Source organism: Pleurodeles waltl, chromosome 12, assembly GCF_031143425.1.
Source record: "Pleurodeles waltl isolate 20211129_DDA chromosome 12, aPleWal1.hap1.20221129, whole genome shotgun sequence".
Taxonomy (NCBI): Eukaryota; Metazoa; Chordata; class Amphibia; order Caudata; family Salamandridae; genus Pleurodeles; species Pleurodeles waltl.
The window spans coordinates 79563969-79583866 of NC_090451.1; the positions used below are offsets into that span (position 1 = coordinate 79563969).

The following is a 19898-nucleotide window of genomic DNA, read 5'->3' on the forward strand; positions in this document are numbered from 1 at the left end:
TGAACCACCGCTTTTGGGGAGATAACTGCTTACTAGTCTATGCAAAGCATGTGTATCTGCAGCTACACATGCCATTGAACGGAAAATGTCACTTACCCAGTGTACATCTGTTCGTGGCATGATATGCTGCAGATTCACATGCGCCTGCCCGCCTCCCAGGGAGCCTGTAGCCGTTTGAAGTTGATCTTGAACATTTGTAAATTTGTAAATATATCACTTTAAACCACGTTATGTACATACATACTTACTCCTTTGCATGGGCACTATTACTATAATACACAACTCCTACCTCACCCTCTGTGGGGAAAACAATCTAAGATGGATTCGACGCCCATGCGCAATGGAGCCGAAAGGGGAGGAGTCCCTCGATCTCTCGAAAAAGACTTCTTCGAAGAAAAACAACTTGTAACACTCTGAGCCCAACACTAGATGGCGGGATGTGCAAAGCATGTGAATCTGCTGCGTATCATGCCACGAACAGATGTACACTGGGTAAGTGACATTTTCCATTCACTGCACTCTGGGGAAACTCGCCTGATAATGCTTTGCAGGACATTCTTTTTTCAATTTTCTTTGCCCATAACTCAGTCTGTGGTGGTCCTAGGTGGGACCACCACCAAAACATTCAGCACAACGCACTCTTTCTGTCTAGGTCACCTCTGGGTCCCCACACTAGGTTAGTGGGGAATTCCAAAATAATAACCCCTCACACCATTCAGTGTCTTTTTAAGCTCTTTCATGATTGAACCTTTTGTTTTACATCTGAGTAGTTTGTCTTTTAAGGCTGTTGTTTATAATGTCATTGTAGTAAATCGGCTAGCCTTGAAAATGTGTAATGCACTACACCCTCTAGAGGCTAAATATATGGTGGCACTGCATTACTTTCTGCCATTTTGTTTTTATGTGGTTATGACCTCTAGGGGCTAACTATATAGTTACATGACCGTGTTTCTTACAAATGCCATTTTCATTATGGTGTCCTCTAGGGGCTATTCTAAGCATGGCAGTCAACATCCTGCAATATTCGCAGTACTCGGAAACTTGCCCCATCAGGCTTTGCAGATTATTCTTTTTTCAAAACATTTTTGCTCATAGCTCAGCCTGTGGTGGTCCTAGGACAAGGGGACCACCACCAAAACGTTCAGCATGGCACACTCATTCTGTCTAGGTCACCTCTGGGTCCCCACACTGTTAGTGGGGACCCCAAAATAATAACCCCTCCCACTATTCAGCATGGCTGGAACTTTTATTTTGCACCTGGCAGTAGTTTGTGATTTAAGGTCATTGTTTGAAAACCTATTCCAGTAGGCCTACTAGCCCTTTAATTATATGCAGAGCCACTGGAATTATGTGGCAGAAAGGACCAAAATATGTCAGGGTTGACCAATTAAGGTGGCAGTAAAGTCCAGTTATGCATTTACAATGCCAATAGCTCTAACTCAAGCAGTTGTGAGACCTATTGCATTGCAAATGCTTGTTTGTTAATGTCTTCCTCAAAAAATTGTGAATAGACTTGAACATGTTGTCTGTAATTGTGAAAATCAGTTTTGCTGAAGTGTCCGCACAAGGCTTGGGTGAATGATAGGCCTGGTTTCCCAACTAAGTCTCCGTGCAGACTTCCAGCTGCAGGACTGCATCTTTTGTGGGTGACAGTTACTGACACTCTTGGCAACTAATGCTTGTTTCATACGGTCCAGATCCAAGAGTCGGGCTCAGGAAGAAAAACATAGCTGAAGACGGAGACAGGTTGTGAGTTAATGGGGCATAGTAAAGATTGATGGATGTTGATTAGATTTCCAGCAACAAAACAGTGTTTTAAAGTGAGTCGTTCTTCAGATTCTTCCTGAAAGTAAATGGAATTATGTTCAAATCATGGCAGTATGGTGGTCCTTGTGAGGGTGCTCTGTGTGTGAGAGTAGAAGGGTAAAGTTCTTGGCAAGTCGGAGGTGGAGACTGGCCAACCAGATCCCGATACCCATGCAGCGTCTCTAAGGTGCCTGCTGGGATGAGCTGGCCATCTTTTGTTATTGGAGGATTATGGCTTGTCAAAGATAGTTCCTCAGGTGTATGCCGTAAAGAATTAGACCACACAGGTCCGTTTCATCCTGTTAGAGGTGCACTGCTTATTTTAAACTGCTCTTCTTTGTGTTGCTTTCAGTATTGTTTTACAAAATGCTCTGGTATTTGCTTTGTACTTTAATGTCCAGACTAAAGTATATGTACACCGGTTGCAGGGCAAACATGTCACCCAGGCATTTTTTCGAAATGTTAGTCATTGGCTGTTGAGAAAGATACAGTTTTAAGAGACTACGTATATGAAAGTCAAAAAAAATCTCGTCGTCTTGCTATGCTTATAAAAAACATGCTAGCCCGACCTGTAGAGCAAAGAGGTACTTGTGGAAAAAATAATAATCATAATAATATGGTTTGAGCCTTCTCAAGCAGTTATTACCTACCGAAAAGTGCTTGAAATGTTCATATGACATTTGGTAGATCGCTGTTGCTTGAAACTAACTGCAGAGAGCTTTTTCCTGATGAGACCTGTAGCATTCATCTCGAGGGAAGACCTGTATGGAACTAAGCATGCGGTAGGTGTGCTCCGACTCCCACTGAGGTTTTGACTGAAGGGACATTGGTTTTGTGTTGTATGGCGGGTTAAAGGATTAACAGTTCTCATTTTGGTAGGCTGCAGAGTTTGGTTCCACCTAATTTTATCCTGAGCAAAAACATGGTGCCTGAAAGTACAGCATTGCTTCTCTTGAAGGCAGTAATTTACTCTGCCTGCTGCATGGAAGCCTCCGAACTGTTTTTTTCTGAAGCTGAAGATTGCTTCTCTTCCAGGGGATCCTCATCAATAGTCATAAACATTGAATATTCCCGCCATCGTGCGGGGATCCCGGAGCATATATAAAAACACACATGTATAAGTATGAAGTATATATGATGAAAAAACATTTTTAGTAGATAATTTCCATACAAGAATCATGTATACATGTGTATAATAGCAATGCAGACTATGTTGATAAACAGGCTAAAATGTTTTATTTCTATGGAGTTTTTTTTTTTAATACATTAACACACTCCTTTATAATTACAAAAAACTTTCTGAAGCCCAGTTGGAGGGCACAGAAAAAATACCAGCAACACATGTGAAAAGAGAAAAAACAACATTGAAAATAACAGAGCATTATTAGCCAATAGGCTGCATGCAAGTCAATACAGCAGAACCACAAAATTTGGCACCGTGCCTTTAAGACCCTGAGCACCTCCAGTATCCCACCATGCCTCAGGGGTGAAGGAGAGGTGACAGTTGGTTCACAGTCAGGTCAGTTCTTTTTTCCGGCTTCTTCTGAGCGGATCCTGGAGCATTGAGCTCTCAGCTGAGTTTTTCACAGAAAAATATTCAAAAACCTTGTTTTTTCTACCTTCACTCAACGTTTTTCACCTTTTTCTGAGTGAGGGGATTTTTTCCTGTCTGGAAAATGCCTTCTCTTTTTGTGAAGTGCCCTTCCTGTGGGAAGAAGGCGGCCCAGTCTGATGCACACTCTCTCTGCATTATGTGTTTGCCTCAGAGCCACTGCCCTGACACCTTCAGACACTGGAAAAACATGTCTAAAAGGACTTTGAAGGACAGAAAGAAAATACGACTTCATGGGCTTCAGGAGAGGCAGAAAACATTATCCTCTTCTCTTCCCAGACATTCAACAAGCCATTCTCATGAGAGACAGGCTAGATCGACGTCAGCTGGTAAGAAAATACCTGATTGTTCTCCGTCGACGTCATCGCTGCCACCGTCGCATCATCGGACCTTATCGCCATCGACCGTGACCCGACCGGCGTTGAAGGATACGACGTCGAAAGCTCATCTCCCTCATCGGGACAGATCTCTGTCGACAGCAACTCACCGATCGACGTTGAGCCAGCACCGGAGTGCTCATATGCCGTTGAAGGCGTTACAACCCTTGACGGCACGGAAGACGTCAAGGTCGCCGCATCGTGCAGAGCAGAGACTTCCGTTGTCAGCGGCCCATCACTCGATGGCAAAGCATACGAAGTCGAGTCGTACACGTGGAAAGAACCATCAGTCACCGTCGAGGCGCTCGACGGCGAGACCTGAGCAGTCTATGGCACAATCTGGGCCTCCTTCGACGTCGGTACACCGGTCGACATCGAGACAGCTACCACCTGTCTCTCAAGGAGAAGAGTGTCAGCAACCACCGGCCGACAAGAATCTCACTCCGCCAAGTCCAGTGGTCTCCATAAGGAGTGAATCGTTCAGACGGTCAAGGGCCTCTTCGCCAGGGCACATCTCGCCCATAAACCTATCGCCTAGGTGATTGGAGAGTCTTAACAAGGCGCCGGCTTCTCCAGACTCTCGGTACACACGCATGTACTCACCATCAGCGTCGCTACCGAGGACACCATCGCCAATGGCGCACACAGAGCGGGCTCGCTCTACGTCTCGCCAATCTATCACTAGACCTCGACGCACTCACAAGATCTCAGAGCAGGTCACTCTCCCAGAGGAGGTCTAGGTCAAGGTTGCGCCATCACAGAAGGACCCCTTCTTGGTCCACATTGTCGAGGTCTTCCATAAGAGGTTACTCCCCGACTCTGACGGACTCTCCACCAGCTAGAGTTTCCCCGTGGATGATATAACAACTTTCAACGAGGTGCTGCTCAGGGGAGCACAAAAGCTTAACATTGATGTCCCGGAACCTTCAACTTCCTCATCAGTGATCTTCAAAACCTTGCAGCACAGAACGGCTTCAAGGAAGTTGTTACCACTCGTGCCTGGTCTTCTCCAGCCAACCATGGAGACTTTTTTGACGCCAGCAAGCCTCTGTTCAGCTCCTGATAGGGTCTTGAAAAAGTACAAGGTCCCGGATCAGGATCCTTTATTTCTCAGGGCTGATCCACCACCAGACTCAGTCATATTAGCCACAGCCCGCAAGACTCATTCAGTGGTCATCCTCAACTGTACCGCCAGACAAGGAGAGCAGACATCTGGACTCTCTGGGTAGGAAGATGTGTGGCACGGCGGCGTCGATGATGAAGGTCTCCAGTGCCTCAGCACTCCTAGGCAGATATGATTGATCCCTCTGGGACTCGCTAAACAGATTTGCGGAAAAGCTGCCTAGGGAAGACAGGCAGGACTTCCAGGAGATCCTTCAAGAGGGGAGTTTGGTGGCCAATCAAATCATCAGCGCAGCCAGTGCAGACTTGGTGGCACATGGATACGTGCATGGGGTTTGTGCAAGAAGGTCTTCCTGGCTGAGGCTCACAGGGTTAAAGCAAGAGGTGCAACAGCGTATCATGTACCTTCTGTTTAACGGAAACTCGTTATTTGGTGCCCACACGGATGATGAGATGGCATGTATGAAGGCGGAGGTCGACACAATGAGGGCAGTTGGTCTGGAAAGAAGGAAAGACTTCAGAAGGAGGTATAGACCTTACGGCAGGCGCCCGTTCCAACAGAGGGTTCAAACCCCTCATTGATCCCAGAGACCGCAACAGAAGCAAGGGCGTCCCCACAAGAGACCGAGGATCAAGCAGACCTCAGCAGTCTACCCCCAAAACCCCCGCCAAGCAATGAGGGTTCACTTCCCTTAATAACGTCCACCACTCCGGTTGGGGGAAAGTATATCACAGAGTTCGCTCACAAGTGGCATGGCATAATAAGAGACAAATGGGTGCTGAACATTGTAGAGAATGGATGCTCTCTTCTTTTCCGACAACCTCCACCTCATTTGCCACCAACCAGGTTGAGGCCTGCTCACATGAACTTACTACGCAAAGAAGTTTGCGTCCTGTTAGAGAAAAGAGCGATAGAAAAGGTGCCAGCCGCCCAAAGGGGAAAAGGATTATACTTCCGATATTTTCTAGTAGCAAAAAAGGGTCGGGAAGGAGTCTTCAGACCTATTCTAGACTTGAGGCTGCTCAACAAGTTAATACGGAAACAAAAATTCTGAATGCTGGCTCTTCATCAGATTTTCCCTCAGCTGCATCGAGGAGACTGGATGTGCTCCATAGATCTGCAGGATGCATATTTTCATATTCCGATTGTACCCAAACATCGAAAATTCCTTCGGTTTGTGATAGCCTCTCAACACTATCAGTTCAGGGTGCTGCCTTTCGGCCTCAAATCTGCCCCTCGCGCATTCTCCAAGTGTGTAGCAACAGTAGCGGCACATTTAAGGAAGCAGAAAATCTTCATTTATCTATACCTAGACGATTGGCTACTGAAAGCCTCTTCTCCGGAACCGGCGAAAAAACATCTAAACATGGTTCTCAGTGTTTTCCGCTCTCTAGGTCTGCAAGTCAACTTCCAAAAGTCCACTCTCATCCCAACTCAAACCCTCCACTACCTGGGGGCGATACTGAATACAGAGCTAGAAAAAGTGTATCCTTCGGAGGAACCACTATTATCAATAAGGAGGAAGTGTCATGATCTTCTCGGTTCCCCCGCGCCTACGGCCCGTCAGGTGACATCTCTGTTGGGCTCCATGGCCTCTTACATTTTTATTGTCCCGAACGCCAGACTGCATATGGGACCTCTTCAAGAGACTCTAGAAGAACAATGGAATCAACACACAGGCCAATGGGAGGACAGGATATTTTTTCTGATCGGAGCGCAGCAATCATTACAATGGTGGATGCGCAGACATCACCTGTCAGTAGGAGTTCCGTTTCATCAACCAATTCCTTCCCACACTCTGGTAACGGATGCATCGCTACAGGGCTGGGGAGCTCATCTGGGTTACCTTCAAGCTCAGGGCTTGTGGTCCAGCAAAGAGAAGACTTACCATATCAACCTGCTGGAGCTCAGAATGGTTCATCTGGCTCTCAAATAATTTGCACCATCGATTCAGGGAAAGTCTCTGCTGGTGCAGACTGACAATACAACGACAATGTACTATCTGAACAAACAAGGGGGTACGAGATCCTGCCCCCTGTCTCGGGAGTCTCAAACCATTTGGCACTGGCTCATAGCGAGGGGAATGTCTCTTACAGCAATCCACCTCCCAAGGCAGCAAAACGTGGAGGCAGATTTCCTAAGCAGAACCCTCGCGGACGCCCACGACTGGGTTCTTCACGACGAGGTCGTCACAGGCATCTTCTTTCAGTGGGGTCAGCCTCAGTTAGATCTGTTTGCAGACGAAGTAAACAAAAAATGCCCAGACTTCGCGTCCAGGTTCTACCGTCCGGGGACTCGAGGGAATGCCCTGTTGATAGACTGGTCAGGGATATTTCTTTACGCTTTTCCACCGATCCCCCTGATACCAGCGGTGATAAACAAACTCTACAGATCCAACACCAGAATGATACTCATAACACCGCAATGGCCTCGACAATTCTGGTACACTGATCTTCTCAAGTGTCAGAGCAACCGCACAAGAGGCTGCCGTGCAGACCGGATCTCCTTTGCAAGCTAGGAGGCAAGATTCTTCACCCCAACCTTCCCTCTCTGAGCTTGACGGCATGGCTCCTGAATTCCTGCAGTATGGGCATCTAGGACTCGCAGGAATGAATGAACATTTTGAAGGAGTCCAGAAGGCTGTCCACGTGACGCTCCTACGAGTTCAAGTGGAAGAGATTCTACATGTGGTGTGGACAACAGGGTCAGAATCCTATTCTGGCTCAGGAGGAGGTCATATTGTCTTACCTGCTCCATCTGGCGAAATCAGGTCTGCAGTTGTCATCTATTAAGGTACATTTATCTGCCATTACAGCTTATCGTAAGTCACCTCAGAAATCCTTCTGTTCGATGGCATCTGTCGCTGTAGATACACATGGTCTGCATAGCTCGCCATCTGGTGTTGGGTCGGAGTGTTACAAGTTGTTTTTCTTCGAAGAAGTGTTTTCGAGTCACTGGACCGAGTGACTCCTCCTTCTGTGCTCATTGCGCATGGGCGTCGACTCCATCTTCGATTGTTTTCTTTCTGCCATCGGGTTCGGACGTGTTCCTGTCGCTCCGAGTTTCGGAACGGAAAGATAGCTGAAAACGGAAGATTTTCGACGGTATCGTTGCGATCCGGTTCGAGATAAACACATACGACGACGCATTGAACATCGAAGCGCTTCGGTGCCCTTCGGGGTAGATTTCGGCACACCGTCGGGGCCTAGTCGGCCCGACCGCGTGGAGAACAACGCTGATGGAACGGACCCCGTTTCGATTCTGCCCTGAATGCCACAACAAATATCCCTATACGGACCAACACTCGGTCTGTAACCTGTGCCTGTCACCCGAGCACAGCGAAGAATCCTGTGAGGCCTGTCAGGCGTTCCGGTCCCGAAAAACTCTGCGCGACCGTCGAGCGAGAAGACTGCAGATGGCGTCCACGCCAAAGGAGCATCGGCAGTTCGAGACAGAAGAGGAACAGGAGGAATCCTTTTCCATCCAGGATTCAGACTCCGACGAACTCGACAATACAAAAACTGTGAGTAAGACGTTGAGATCAGAAATTAAAAAAGGCCCAGGGGACGCCACTGCCAACCGGCCATGGCTCAACCCAAATTCACGGTGACCAACAATCGGCACCGAAAAAGGCCCATTCAGTGTCGAGATCGTCCGACTCCGGTCGAGACACCGGCACGCAGCCTCCTCGGGACCGAGAGAGTGCTAAAGAGAAGCATTGACACCGAGAGTTCGGTGTCGACACGGATCGACGCCGAGACAGTGGCGCCGAAGACCGTAGAGGCCAAGATTTTTCGGCACAAAAGAAGAGGAAGGTTACCTCGGAGCCGAAAAAACAAACAACAGGGTTTTCGGAGCCGAAAAAAGCACCAACAGACCCAGTTTCAGGCTCCTATACTGAAGAACATTCTATGTCTTCACAAATGAAAAGACACAGATTCGAACAAGAAATGCAATCCACTGAAGTGGATCACACGCAAAAGCGTATCTTTATTCAGCAGGGGACAGGGAAGATCAGTACCCTTCCACCTGTCAAAAGAAAGAGAACACTTCAGTTTGGAGCACGAGAGGCTCCTCAGCAACAAACAGCAAAGACGGTAACACCTCCTCCCTCGCCTCCACCTGTAACTCCGGCTTCGCCAACTTACACCCCGTCACATTCGCCAGCTCACACCGCCATGAGCCACGACGACCAAGATCAAGACGCGTGGGACTTGTACGATGCACCAGTGTCTGATAACAGCCCAGACACATACCCAACTAGGCCATCACCACCTGAGGACAGCACAGCCTATTCACAAGTGGTGGCTAGAGCAGCTCAGTTCCATAATGTGGAACTACACTCTGAACAAGTAGAGGATGACTTTTTATTTAACACCCTCTCCTCCACCCACAGCTCCTACCAAAGCCTGCCTATGCACCCAGGCATGCTACGCCATGCAAAGGAGATCTTCAAGGAGCCAGTTAAAAGTAGGGCAGTAACGCCTAGAGTGGACAAAAAGTATAAGGCGCCTCCTACGGACCCTGTATTCATCACCTCTCAGCTGCCACCAGATTCAACTCGCAAGCGCTGCTAGCGCGATACGACAGAGCCCACTGGGATGAGATGCAGCATCTCATTGAACATCTCCCAAAAGATCTACAAAAAAGAGCAAAACAGGTTGTTGAGGAGGGTCAAAACATCTCCAACAATCAAATACGCTCCTCTATGGATGCAGCAGACACAGCCGCAAGGACCATTAATACGTCGGTTACCATCCGTAGGCACGCATGGCTCAGAACGTCTGGATTCAAGCCAGAAATTCAGCAGGCAGTACTTAACATGCCAGTAAACGAAAAACTTCTGTTCGGTCCGGAGGTCGACACAGCCATAGAAAAGCTCAAAAAGGACACTGACACTGCCAAGGCCATGGGCGCACTCTACTCCCCGCAGAGCAGAGGATCTTATACCACCTTTCGCAAAACACCTTTTAGAGGAGGGTTTCGGGGTCAGGCCACACAAGCCAGTACCTCACAGTCCGCACCGTCCACCTACCAGGGACAGTACAGGGGAGGCTTTCGGGGCCAGTATAGAGGAGGGCAATTCCCTAGGAATAGAGGAAGATTTCAAAGCCCCAAAACCACTACCAACAAGCAGTGACTCACACGTCACTCACCCCCCCCCACACAACACCAGTGGGGGGAAGGATAGGTCAATATTACGAAGCATGGGAGGAAATAACTACAGACACATGGGTCCTAGCAATTATCCAACATGGTTATTGCATAGAATTCCTGCAATTCCCTCCAGACATACCACCAAAATCACAAAATTTATCAAAACACCATTCACAGCTTCTAGAGATAGAAGTTCAAGCACTACTGCAAAAAGATGCAATAGAATTAGTACCAAGCACACAAATAAACACAGGAGTTTATTCACTGTACTTCTTGATACCAAAAAAGGACAAAACACTGAGACCAATTCTAGACCTCAGAGTAGTAAACACATTCATCAAATCAGACCACTTTCACATGGTCACACTACAAGAAGTGTTACCATTGCTCAAAAAACACAACTACATGACAACCCTAGACCTCAAAGACGCATATTTCCATATACCAATACATCAATCACACAGAAAATATCTAAGGTTTGTATTCAAAGGAATACATTACCAATTCAAAGTATTGCCTTTCGGTTTAACAACTGCTCCAAGGGTATTCACAAAATGCCTAGCAGTAGTCGCTGCACACATCAGAAGGCAGCAAATACATGTATTCCCGTATCTAGACGACTGGCTAATCAAAACCAGTTCGCTCATACAATGCTCAAACCACACAAATCAAGTCATACAAACCCTCTACAAACTAGGGTTCACCGTCAACTTTGCAAAATCCAACATTCAGCCAAGCAAAGTACAGCAATATCTAGGAGCCATAATAGACACGACAAAAGGAGTAGCAACGCCAACTCCACAAAGAATTCACAATTTCAACAGAGTCATTCAACACATGTCTCCAAATCAAACAATACAAGCAAGAACAATACTACAGCTCCTAGGCATGATGTCCTCATGCATAGCCATTGTCCCAAACGCAAGACTGCACATGAGGCCCTTACAACAGTGCCTAGCCTCACAGTGGTCTCAAGCACAGGGTCACCTTCTAGATCTGGTGTTAATAGACCGCCAAACTTACCTCTCGCTTCTATGGTGGAACAGTATAAATTTAAACAAAGGGCGGCCTTTCCAAGACCCAGTGCCACAGTACCTAATAACAACAGATGCTTCCATGACAGGGTGGGGAGCACATCTCAATCAACACAACATAAGAGGACAATGGAACATACATCAAACAAAACTGCATATAAATCATCTAGAATTATTAGCAGTTTTTCAAGCACTAAAAGCTTTCCAACCAATCATAACCCACAAATACATCCTTGTCAAAACAGACAACATGACAACGATGTATTATCTAAACAAACAAGGAGGAACACATTCAACGCAGTTAAGCTTATTAGCTCAAAACATATGGAAGTGGGCAATCCACCATCAAATTCGCCTAATAGCACAGTTTATTCCAGGGATCCAGAATCAACTGGCAGACAATCTCTCTCGAGATCACCAGCAAGTCCACGAATGGGAAATCCACCCACAAATTCTGAACACCTACTTCACACTCTGGGGAACACCTCAAATAGACTTATTTGCAACAAAAGAGAACGCAAAATGCCAAAACTTCGCGTCCAGATACCCACACAAGCAATCCCAAGGCAATGCCCTATGGATGAACTGGTCAGGAATATTTGCTTACGCTTTTCCTCCTCTCCCTCTCCTCCCTTATCTAGTAAACAAATTGAGTCAAAACAAACTCAAACTCATTTTAATAGCACCAACGTGGGCAAGACAACCCTGGTACACAACACTGCTAGATCTATCTGTAGTACCCCACATCAAACTGCCCAACAAACCAGATCTGTTAACGCAACACAACCAACAGATCAGACACCCAGATCCAGCATCGCTGAATCTAGCAATCTGGCTCCTGAAATCATAGAATTCGGACACTTACAACTTAACCAAGAGTGTATGGAAGTCTTAAAGCAGGCCAGAAGGCCATCCACTAGACACTGCTACGCAAGTAAGTGGAAAAGATTTGTTTGTTACTGCCATCATAATCAGATACAACCACTAGACGCAACTCCAAAACATATAGTAAATTACTTGCTCCATTTACAAAAAGCAAAGCTAGCCTTCTCTTCTATTAAAATACACCTTGCAGCAATATCTGCATACCTGCAGACTACCTATTCAACTTCCTTGTATAGGATACCAGTCATCAAAGCATTCATAGAAGGTCTTAAAAGAATTATACCACCAAGAACACCACCTGTTCCTTCATGGAACCTAAACGTGGTCCTAACAAGACTCATGGGCCCACCTTTCGAACCCATGCACTCTTGCGGAATACAATTCCTAACCTGGAAAGTTGCCTTTCTCATCGCCATTACATCTCTGAGAAGAGTAAGTGAAATTCAAGCGTTCACAACACAGGAACCTTTTATACAAATACATAAAAATAAGGTCGTCCTACGACCTAATCCAAAATTTTTACCAAAAGTTATTTCACCGTTCCATCTAAATCAAACGGTAGAACTACCAGTTTTTTTCCCACAGCCAGATTCTGTGGCTGAAAGAGCACTACATACATTAGATGTCAAAAGAGCATTAATGTACTACATTGTCCGAACGAAGAACATCAGAAAGACTAAACAGCTATTTATTGCATTCCAAAAACCTCATGCAGGTAACCCAATATCAAAACAAGGTATAGCCAGATGGATTGTTAAATGCATCCAAATCTGCTACCTTAAAGCAAAAAGACAACTGCCCATTACTCCCAGGGCACATTCAACAAGGAAAAAAGGTGCTTCAATGGCCTTTTTAGGAAACATCCCAATGCATGAAATATGTAAGGCAGCCACATGGTCTACGCCTCACACATTCACCAAACACTACTGTATAGATGTGCTATCCGCACAACAAGCTGCAGTAGGTCAAGCTGTATTAAGAACTCTATTTCAGACAACTTCTACTCCTACAGGCTAAACCACCGCTTATGGGGAAATAACTGCTTACTAGTCTATGCAGACCATGTGTATCTACAGCGACAGATGCCATCGAACTGAAAATGTCACTTACCCAGTGTACATCTGTTCGTGGCATCAGTCGCTGAGATTCACATGGGCCCACCCACCTCCCCGGAAGCCTGTAGCAGTTCAGAAGTTACCTTCAATTTTGTACATTTGTATATATATTATTTAAACCTTTAATGGGTACATACTTACACATTTCATTGCGCGGGCACTATTACTATAGTACAACTCCTACCTCACCCTCTGCGGGGAAAACAATCGAAGATGGAGTCGACGCCCATGCGCAATGAGCACAGAAGGAGGAGTCACTCGGTCCAGTGACTCGAAAACACTTCTTCGAAGAAAAACAACTTGTAACACTCCGACCCAACACCAGATGGCGAGCTATGCAGACCATGTGAATCTCAGCGACTGATGCCACGAACAGATGTACACTGGGTAAGTGACATTTTCATTACCATGCCAGTAGTTTTCCACCCATTCGAAAACCTTTGCCTCCATGGGAGCTGAACATAGTGTTATCTAAACTCATGGGCCCTCCTTTCGAGCCTATTCACAGAGCTTATTTGCAACACCTTACATGGAAGACAGCTTTTCTCGTAGCCATTACTTCGGCTAGGAGGGTCAGTGAGATTCGGGCTTTGTCCTCCAGGGAACCGTACACGGTTTTCCATGATAATAGAGTTGTTCTGAGAGCTCATCCATCATTCTTACCGAAGGTGGTGTTGGATTTTCCCATCAATCAGACTATATCCCTCCCAACTTTTTTCCCCAATCCGGATACTCCGGCAGAGAAAGCCTTGCACTCACTGGATCTTAAGAGAGTGCTAAAAGTTTACCTGGATAACACCAAATTGATTAGACGATCTTACCACCTGTTTGTTAACTATGGACATATGAGAACAGGCGATGCTGCCTCAAAACAAACTGTTTCTAGGTGGATAGTCTCATGTACTGTAACTGCATATCAATTGGCTAACAAGCAGTTATTGGCTAGGCTTAAGGCTCAATCAACAAGGGGAAAAGCTGCTACTGCTGCCCTCCTTAACAATGTTCCAATCTCGGAGCTCTGTAAGGCCGCTACATGGAGATCTGTACATAGTTTACTAGGCATTACTGTTTAGATTCAGATGCCAAAGCAGACGCACAAGTTGGTCAAGAGTCTCAGAAAAATGTATTTGCATAGTGTATGTCTTTTCCTGCACTTCTATTAGACAGTCCGCAGAGATAAGGGATGGGCTTGCTAATCTATGCAATGTTTGACTATTGATGAGGATCCCCTGAAGGATAAGTTACTTACCTGTAAATCCTAGTTCTCTTCCAGGGGTATCCTCATCAAAGTCATAAACAACCCACCCTCCTCCCCGGACGCGAGCCTCCTAGAAGTGCAGTACAGACAATCTATCTAATCTATAGGATTCTTTGTCACCGTAAAAAAGTACTGACCTAACTGTGAACCAACTCCTTCACCTCTGAGGCATGGTGGGATACTGGAGGTGCTCAGGGTCTTAAAGGCACGGTGCCAAATTTTGTGGTTCTGCTGTATTGACTTGCATGCAGCCTATTGGCTAATAATGCTCTGTTATTTTCAATGTAGTTTTTTCTGTTTTCACATGTGCTGCTGGTATTTTTTCTGTGCCCTCCAATTGGGCTTCAGAAAGTTTTTGGGAATTATAAAGGAGAGTGTTAATGTATTAAAATGAAAAAAAAAAAAAAAACTCAATAGAAATAAAGCATTTTAGGCTGTTTATAAACATAGTCTGCATTGCTATTATACACATGTGTATATGATTCTTGTATGGAAATTATCTACTAAAAATGTTATTTTTTTCATATATACTTCATACTTATACATGTGTGTTTTTATATATGCTCCGGGATCCCCGCACGAGGGCGGGAATATTCAATGTTTATGACTTTGATGAGGATACCCCTGGAAGAGAACTAGGATTTACAGGTAAGTAACTTATCCTTTTCCGCAGACATGTAACTCACTAGTGCTGTTTTCAGATTTAGTATCTTGGAGAAAAACATAGCAGCACTCCAGACTTGGATGGCCTCAGTAATGACCTGGCCCAGTTGCTTGGGGAGATTCTTATTTACATATGTTATACAGGGAATTGCCTGCTCTAGTATTGTCAGAGATGGTGGTTCACTTTACTGACCCAACTGATCCGAAAAGAGCTGTGGGTTGGAGTCGGTGCTGATGCCAGACGAAGCAGTATATTCAGCTTAATTCCACACTTTGAGCCTGCATAGTTTAATCAAGCCATGCACTAGCCACTTTGAGCTCAACTGAAATCCCCACATAGCTTGGAACTGAGAGGCGCACTAGCTTCTACACAAATAAGTCAACAAGAGACTCTTCATAGCCTCACACTGCAACCTCAGAAAATTTAAGTACAGCTTTCCTCCAAAGTGAAGCGCTCAGAGGTTTCTTCTGCTGGTCAACAGAAGAGAATGTGGAGCTTTTCTATTCTGTCCCATGATGGGTTGGTTCTTTCTAAGCCTCAGTAGTAGTCCTTGCATCTCCAGCTGTTTACTAACCATCCTCTTATTTCACAGGTGATGAGTTCCACCAATGGCGAACTGAACCCAGATGACCCCACAGCTGGACACTCAAACGCACCAATCACAGCACCTGCTGAAGTGGAGGTTGCTGACGATACAAAGTAAGTGTTCACCTTCTGCCCTTAAACTGGCATCAACTCTGTTCAAATGGACCGGCGGCACTGACACTGGTGCTTTTTTAGGTTTGTTTAATATTGCTTGCTGCTCCACAACCATGTTCTCCAAGTGACGGACGTCATATTTCCAGGTGGGGGTGGTCAATCTAGTGGCAGTGCTTATGGCTTGAGTACAGTCTTTACACTTTCCCACTTACTGGCTTCTTTGGAGGAGTTCTCTCTTGGGGACGGGAGAGAATGCAGGCTCTGTCATCAGGGATGACTTTAATTAAAGTAGTTGACATGCACAGACCTTGGTCTTTATAAATGCTAGCTCCATGTTTGAAGGAGATAACTTCACCTTTGTGGGTGAAAGGGAATTTGATATGTCTGTTCATTCAGAACCACTTTCTTCTCTGGACAAACATCTTTCTAGGATACTTGTTGGTGGTGACAATTATTGGTGTAGGGATGAGAGCATGTCATTGCCTTCCCCTGCCGGTCTCTAAGTGTAAACTCTCATTGTGAGGAAGATATCCATCTCTGCTTGTCCTAGAAGGGATAGCATCTCAGGGAGGCAGACTTTAATACACTCTACTCCTGAGCGGAGATGTGTGTTTCTGCATTTCTCTGGAAGGATACTGTACCTCACGTGAGGGAATTAGACATCCACCTGACTCACTTTCCTGTTGCATTATTTACATACTGTGGCCTGGCAGTAAAGGGTAGCCCCTGAAAGGGGAACCTTATGCCATCTAAGCATGCATCACTTTCTGGGTTAATCTCTTTGGGTGATTGTAGTTTGGCATTAATCTGTGCCTGGCTGTGCAAGAATAACTTCCTATTGCATAGATTTGTGTTATCCATTTGATTTCCTTCTTACAACTGGGGAAAATTCACTATCCAGTGCCTTGCTTTTTGGTTGAAGTGGTGATCTCTTAGCAGAGATGTCAGAGTTAATTCTACGTGCCCCTTGGAATGGCTTTCCTTATTGATTGGGCCAAGGCTGGTGGGGTTGGGCGATGAGATGTGTCTGATGTCTTCAGTAGCCAACACATTCAGGTTGAAGGGAACATGTCTAACCCCTGTCCTTATTTGACACAGCCAGTGTGGCCCATGTTTGATAATTTACAGAAACTGATGCTGTTGTTTTTTGTCTGTTAGGAAATTACCTTTGACCCTATTAACATAGGGCAACTCTAAAGTCATGGGCATTAGTGAAAAGTACTAAGTATATATCTTATGTTTTTTTTAGGTGCTGCTGTTTCTTTAAACGAAGGAAGAGGAAAGGCATTCAGCGGCATAAATGATTTCCAAAGGACAGCCCAGGGATGCCCCAATATTCTCTGTAACTTTCTGGCACCAGTGTTTGTGCCACCTAGAGATCAGCAGGGCACTTGAGCCAGGGTCAAGAGACTGAGGAAGGAGCAGTTTCTCACCTACCGTGGATGGGTTCTGAGTAGCGGACTTTTTTTGTTTTGTTTTTTTAAACATTTCTTCCCGCTTTTCTGTCTTTTTGTTTCCTCTTCACTCTGTGGTTTTTTACACAGACAACGCAAAACGTTATAAGAAAAATACACGACGAGCCCTGGTAAGGAAATTGTGAAGTCCATGGAAAGTGTTCACAGGGCACAAGAAAGGAACATTGATCTGCAAACGACTTTCCCAATCAAGAATTGGCGGAAGAAATGGCAAATCAAGGGCCTTATTTTTTGTAATACTTCACTGTTTGTTGCAAGGCGGTAAAATTGTTTCTGGCAGAGGCAGGGCTTGGTGACAAATTGCAGAATTTGTCTGAATGTGAATTCAAATTTGGTGCCCGGTACAGCCCGAGCGCATTTTGGGGGATTTTATCTTTTAAACAAAAAAAAAAATAATGCTCCCCCTCTCTTCCCAGGTCCCCAAAAGATATTATTTTGTCTTAGGTTTCTTTTTTCCTATTAGTTTTGTATGCCTTTTGGTCCATTAAATATGTGTTCAGTCTCTGGCCTCAGGTGCTCCAAGAGGTGGGGGAGGGGGAAGGACATTTGTTTACATGCCCATCTTTGATGCACTTTTGATAGTTGTGGAAGGGATTGTGCTGTCTTGAAACTTTACTTTTGGGACTAACCTCTTGACTGATTGCCTTTATGGGTTGAGGATGCCATTTGCGTTCCACTTTTAAGAATGGCTTCTCAGTGGCCACTTTGTAGAGACAAGTCTCTGTTTGGATGTGCTTAGACCACCATGAGCTATTGCATAAAAGTCATTCTTTGTCTTCTAAGATCAGTACACCAAGGAAACTGGGAAGTAGATGGCAGGCATTGTGCAAGCAAAAAGAAAAGAAAACACTGTAGATTGTACATTTCAAATGTTGTCACTCCAGAGTTTTCCAGTGGAGAGCCTCCAGCCTCTCCCACCCAGTAGGATAAAACTTTGGAATTTCAACTATACTCCTTGTATGAATGGTAAGAAAGGCGGGCCCTATCCATTAATTTCCCTTGAAGGAAAAGCCGATTCAGCTATCTTGAGAGAGCCCCGGTTGGTATTGAGAGTGGGGGTCCAGTCCTGAGGTAGGAACACCGCCTGCTGCTGACCTTGGTATCCTGCTAAATCAATGATGAGGTGGCCACTGCAGCCGTCCTTGGTGTGACACATTAGAAACTTACTGTAGCTCCATTCTGGGCACATGCAAACAGTTCATGGATCCTTTGTTGCAGCCAGACCACATCCACCCGTACTTCTGCCTTATCCAACTCTCGTGCATGATAAATGCCGTCAATACGGGTGAGTCTGCCTGCTAGTAACCACTGGGCCTGAATGTAGTAAGATCTCATTGGCATGCAATGAATGATGAGCTTTATTTTTTTTTTATTGATTATAATATAACCACAATGAGTTGCTGATAACCTGTTAGGCGTACCTAGATGTATTATGTATAGATTTAGTAAAGCTGACTCTGTTATTGGACTGAACTGTTCTGCTACGTAGAATGGATTACAATTCGAGGGACATTTTTTTTTTTTAAGCAAACCCTTGACGAGGCAAAGGGAGGAAGAGGAGCAGGTTTCTTCAGTTACTAGAAGGAACTGTGCCTGCTGCATAAACTGCCTCTAGTGGTTGAGATGTAAGTGCCACTGTAGGATGAGGTAGACTGGCCTATTGAAAACAAATCAGTAGAACCCAACTGATTAATGCCTCAGGCAAAGGTAAGGGTTTTATGCCCTCTATGTGATGGATGCTGCCTCTTCCCTAAATGCCTGGCTGGAATTATCCACCTTTCCTTTTGTCGCTCTCCTTCTAGCTGAAAGTGCCACTGCTTCTAAAAATGAAGCATTTCATTGGATTTTTTTTTTTTTTTTTTAAACCTTAGTTTATTGCGAACACACAGCATCACATGCCATCTACCTCCCAACTTCCCTAAACACTTTCTTCTCAACGGGTGGATCTGTATTTTGTGGTGGGACAAACCCATAGTGCACTCTTCAGTGATCACGTGACATGTTAAAATTGGCATAGAAGATAATTTGTGGTGTTTTCTTAGTAAAGAAAAAAAATCTATAAAATAGATCTAGCCTTCAGGTTTTAATGCAGAGGAGGTGTAATTCTAAGCTTCAGTTACCTCATCTTTGCAAAGCACCAGGCTCTGCTGATGATCTACAATAAGACAACTGGTATTTTAAGACCTGTTTTACAGATATCTTTAGGAAAGGGTGTAATTTGATTGGAAGGAGTGGAGAATTTTCTTGCTGGTTATTAAGCTAACCTACAGTTGAACAAGTCGATGACTGGACATCAGGTTTCTTTCGCATTTAAAGCTAAATTTAATGAACGTTGGAGAAAACCAAAATCGATTGGGTGTGAGTGAACAGAGGCAGGGTGGGGGGCACTGGCCGCGGCATGTTTTTAACCTGTAATTATGAAATGTGTAATGTCTGTAAAATGATCTGTATGTGACACAGCGCTGAAGCCAATCTGATGTTGGTGGATCTGGGCGCATCTGTTGCGCGTCGTAGACAAGGTTGTGTCTGAGACCACTTTCGAAGCCTTCTGGTTGACATTTGTATAGGAAATAAAGACCATCATTTCTAGCTGTAATGTTGACCAGCGGACTTTATTGGGTTTGATATCTGAGGCACTATGAAATAAACCATGGCACACTGTCTTATTCGGCAACTCCCGGGAGACACATTAA

The 19898-nt window shown here is 45.2% G+C and overlaps 1 protein-coding gene across 4 annotated transcripts in view; it reads left to right on the plus strand.

The window, feature by feature from the left end:
* The window catches only part of CSNK1G2 (casein kinase 1 gamma 2), a 153653-nt gene extending 133852 nt beyond the window's left edge, over positions 1-19801 (plus strand). For all 4 annotated transcript variants that reach the window (XM_069217383.1, XM_069217384.1, XM_069217386.1 and 1 more), the window contains 2 exons: positions 15624-15730; positions 16980-19801. In XM_069217383.1, the coding sequence (XP_069073484.1) occupies positions 15624-15730; positions 16980-17034 (162 nt within the window). In that variant the 3' untranslated portion in view covers positions 17035-19801. The remainder of the gene's footprint in view (positions 1-15623; positions 15731-16979) is intronic.
* The last annotated feature ends 97 nt before the right edge of the window (positions 19802-19898 follow it).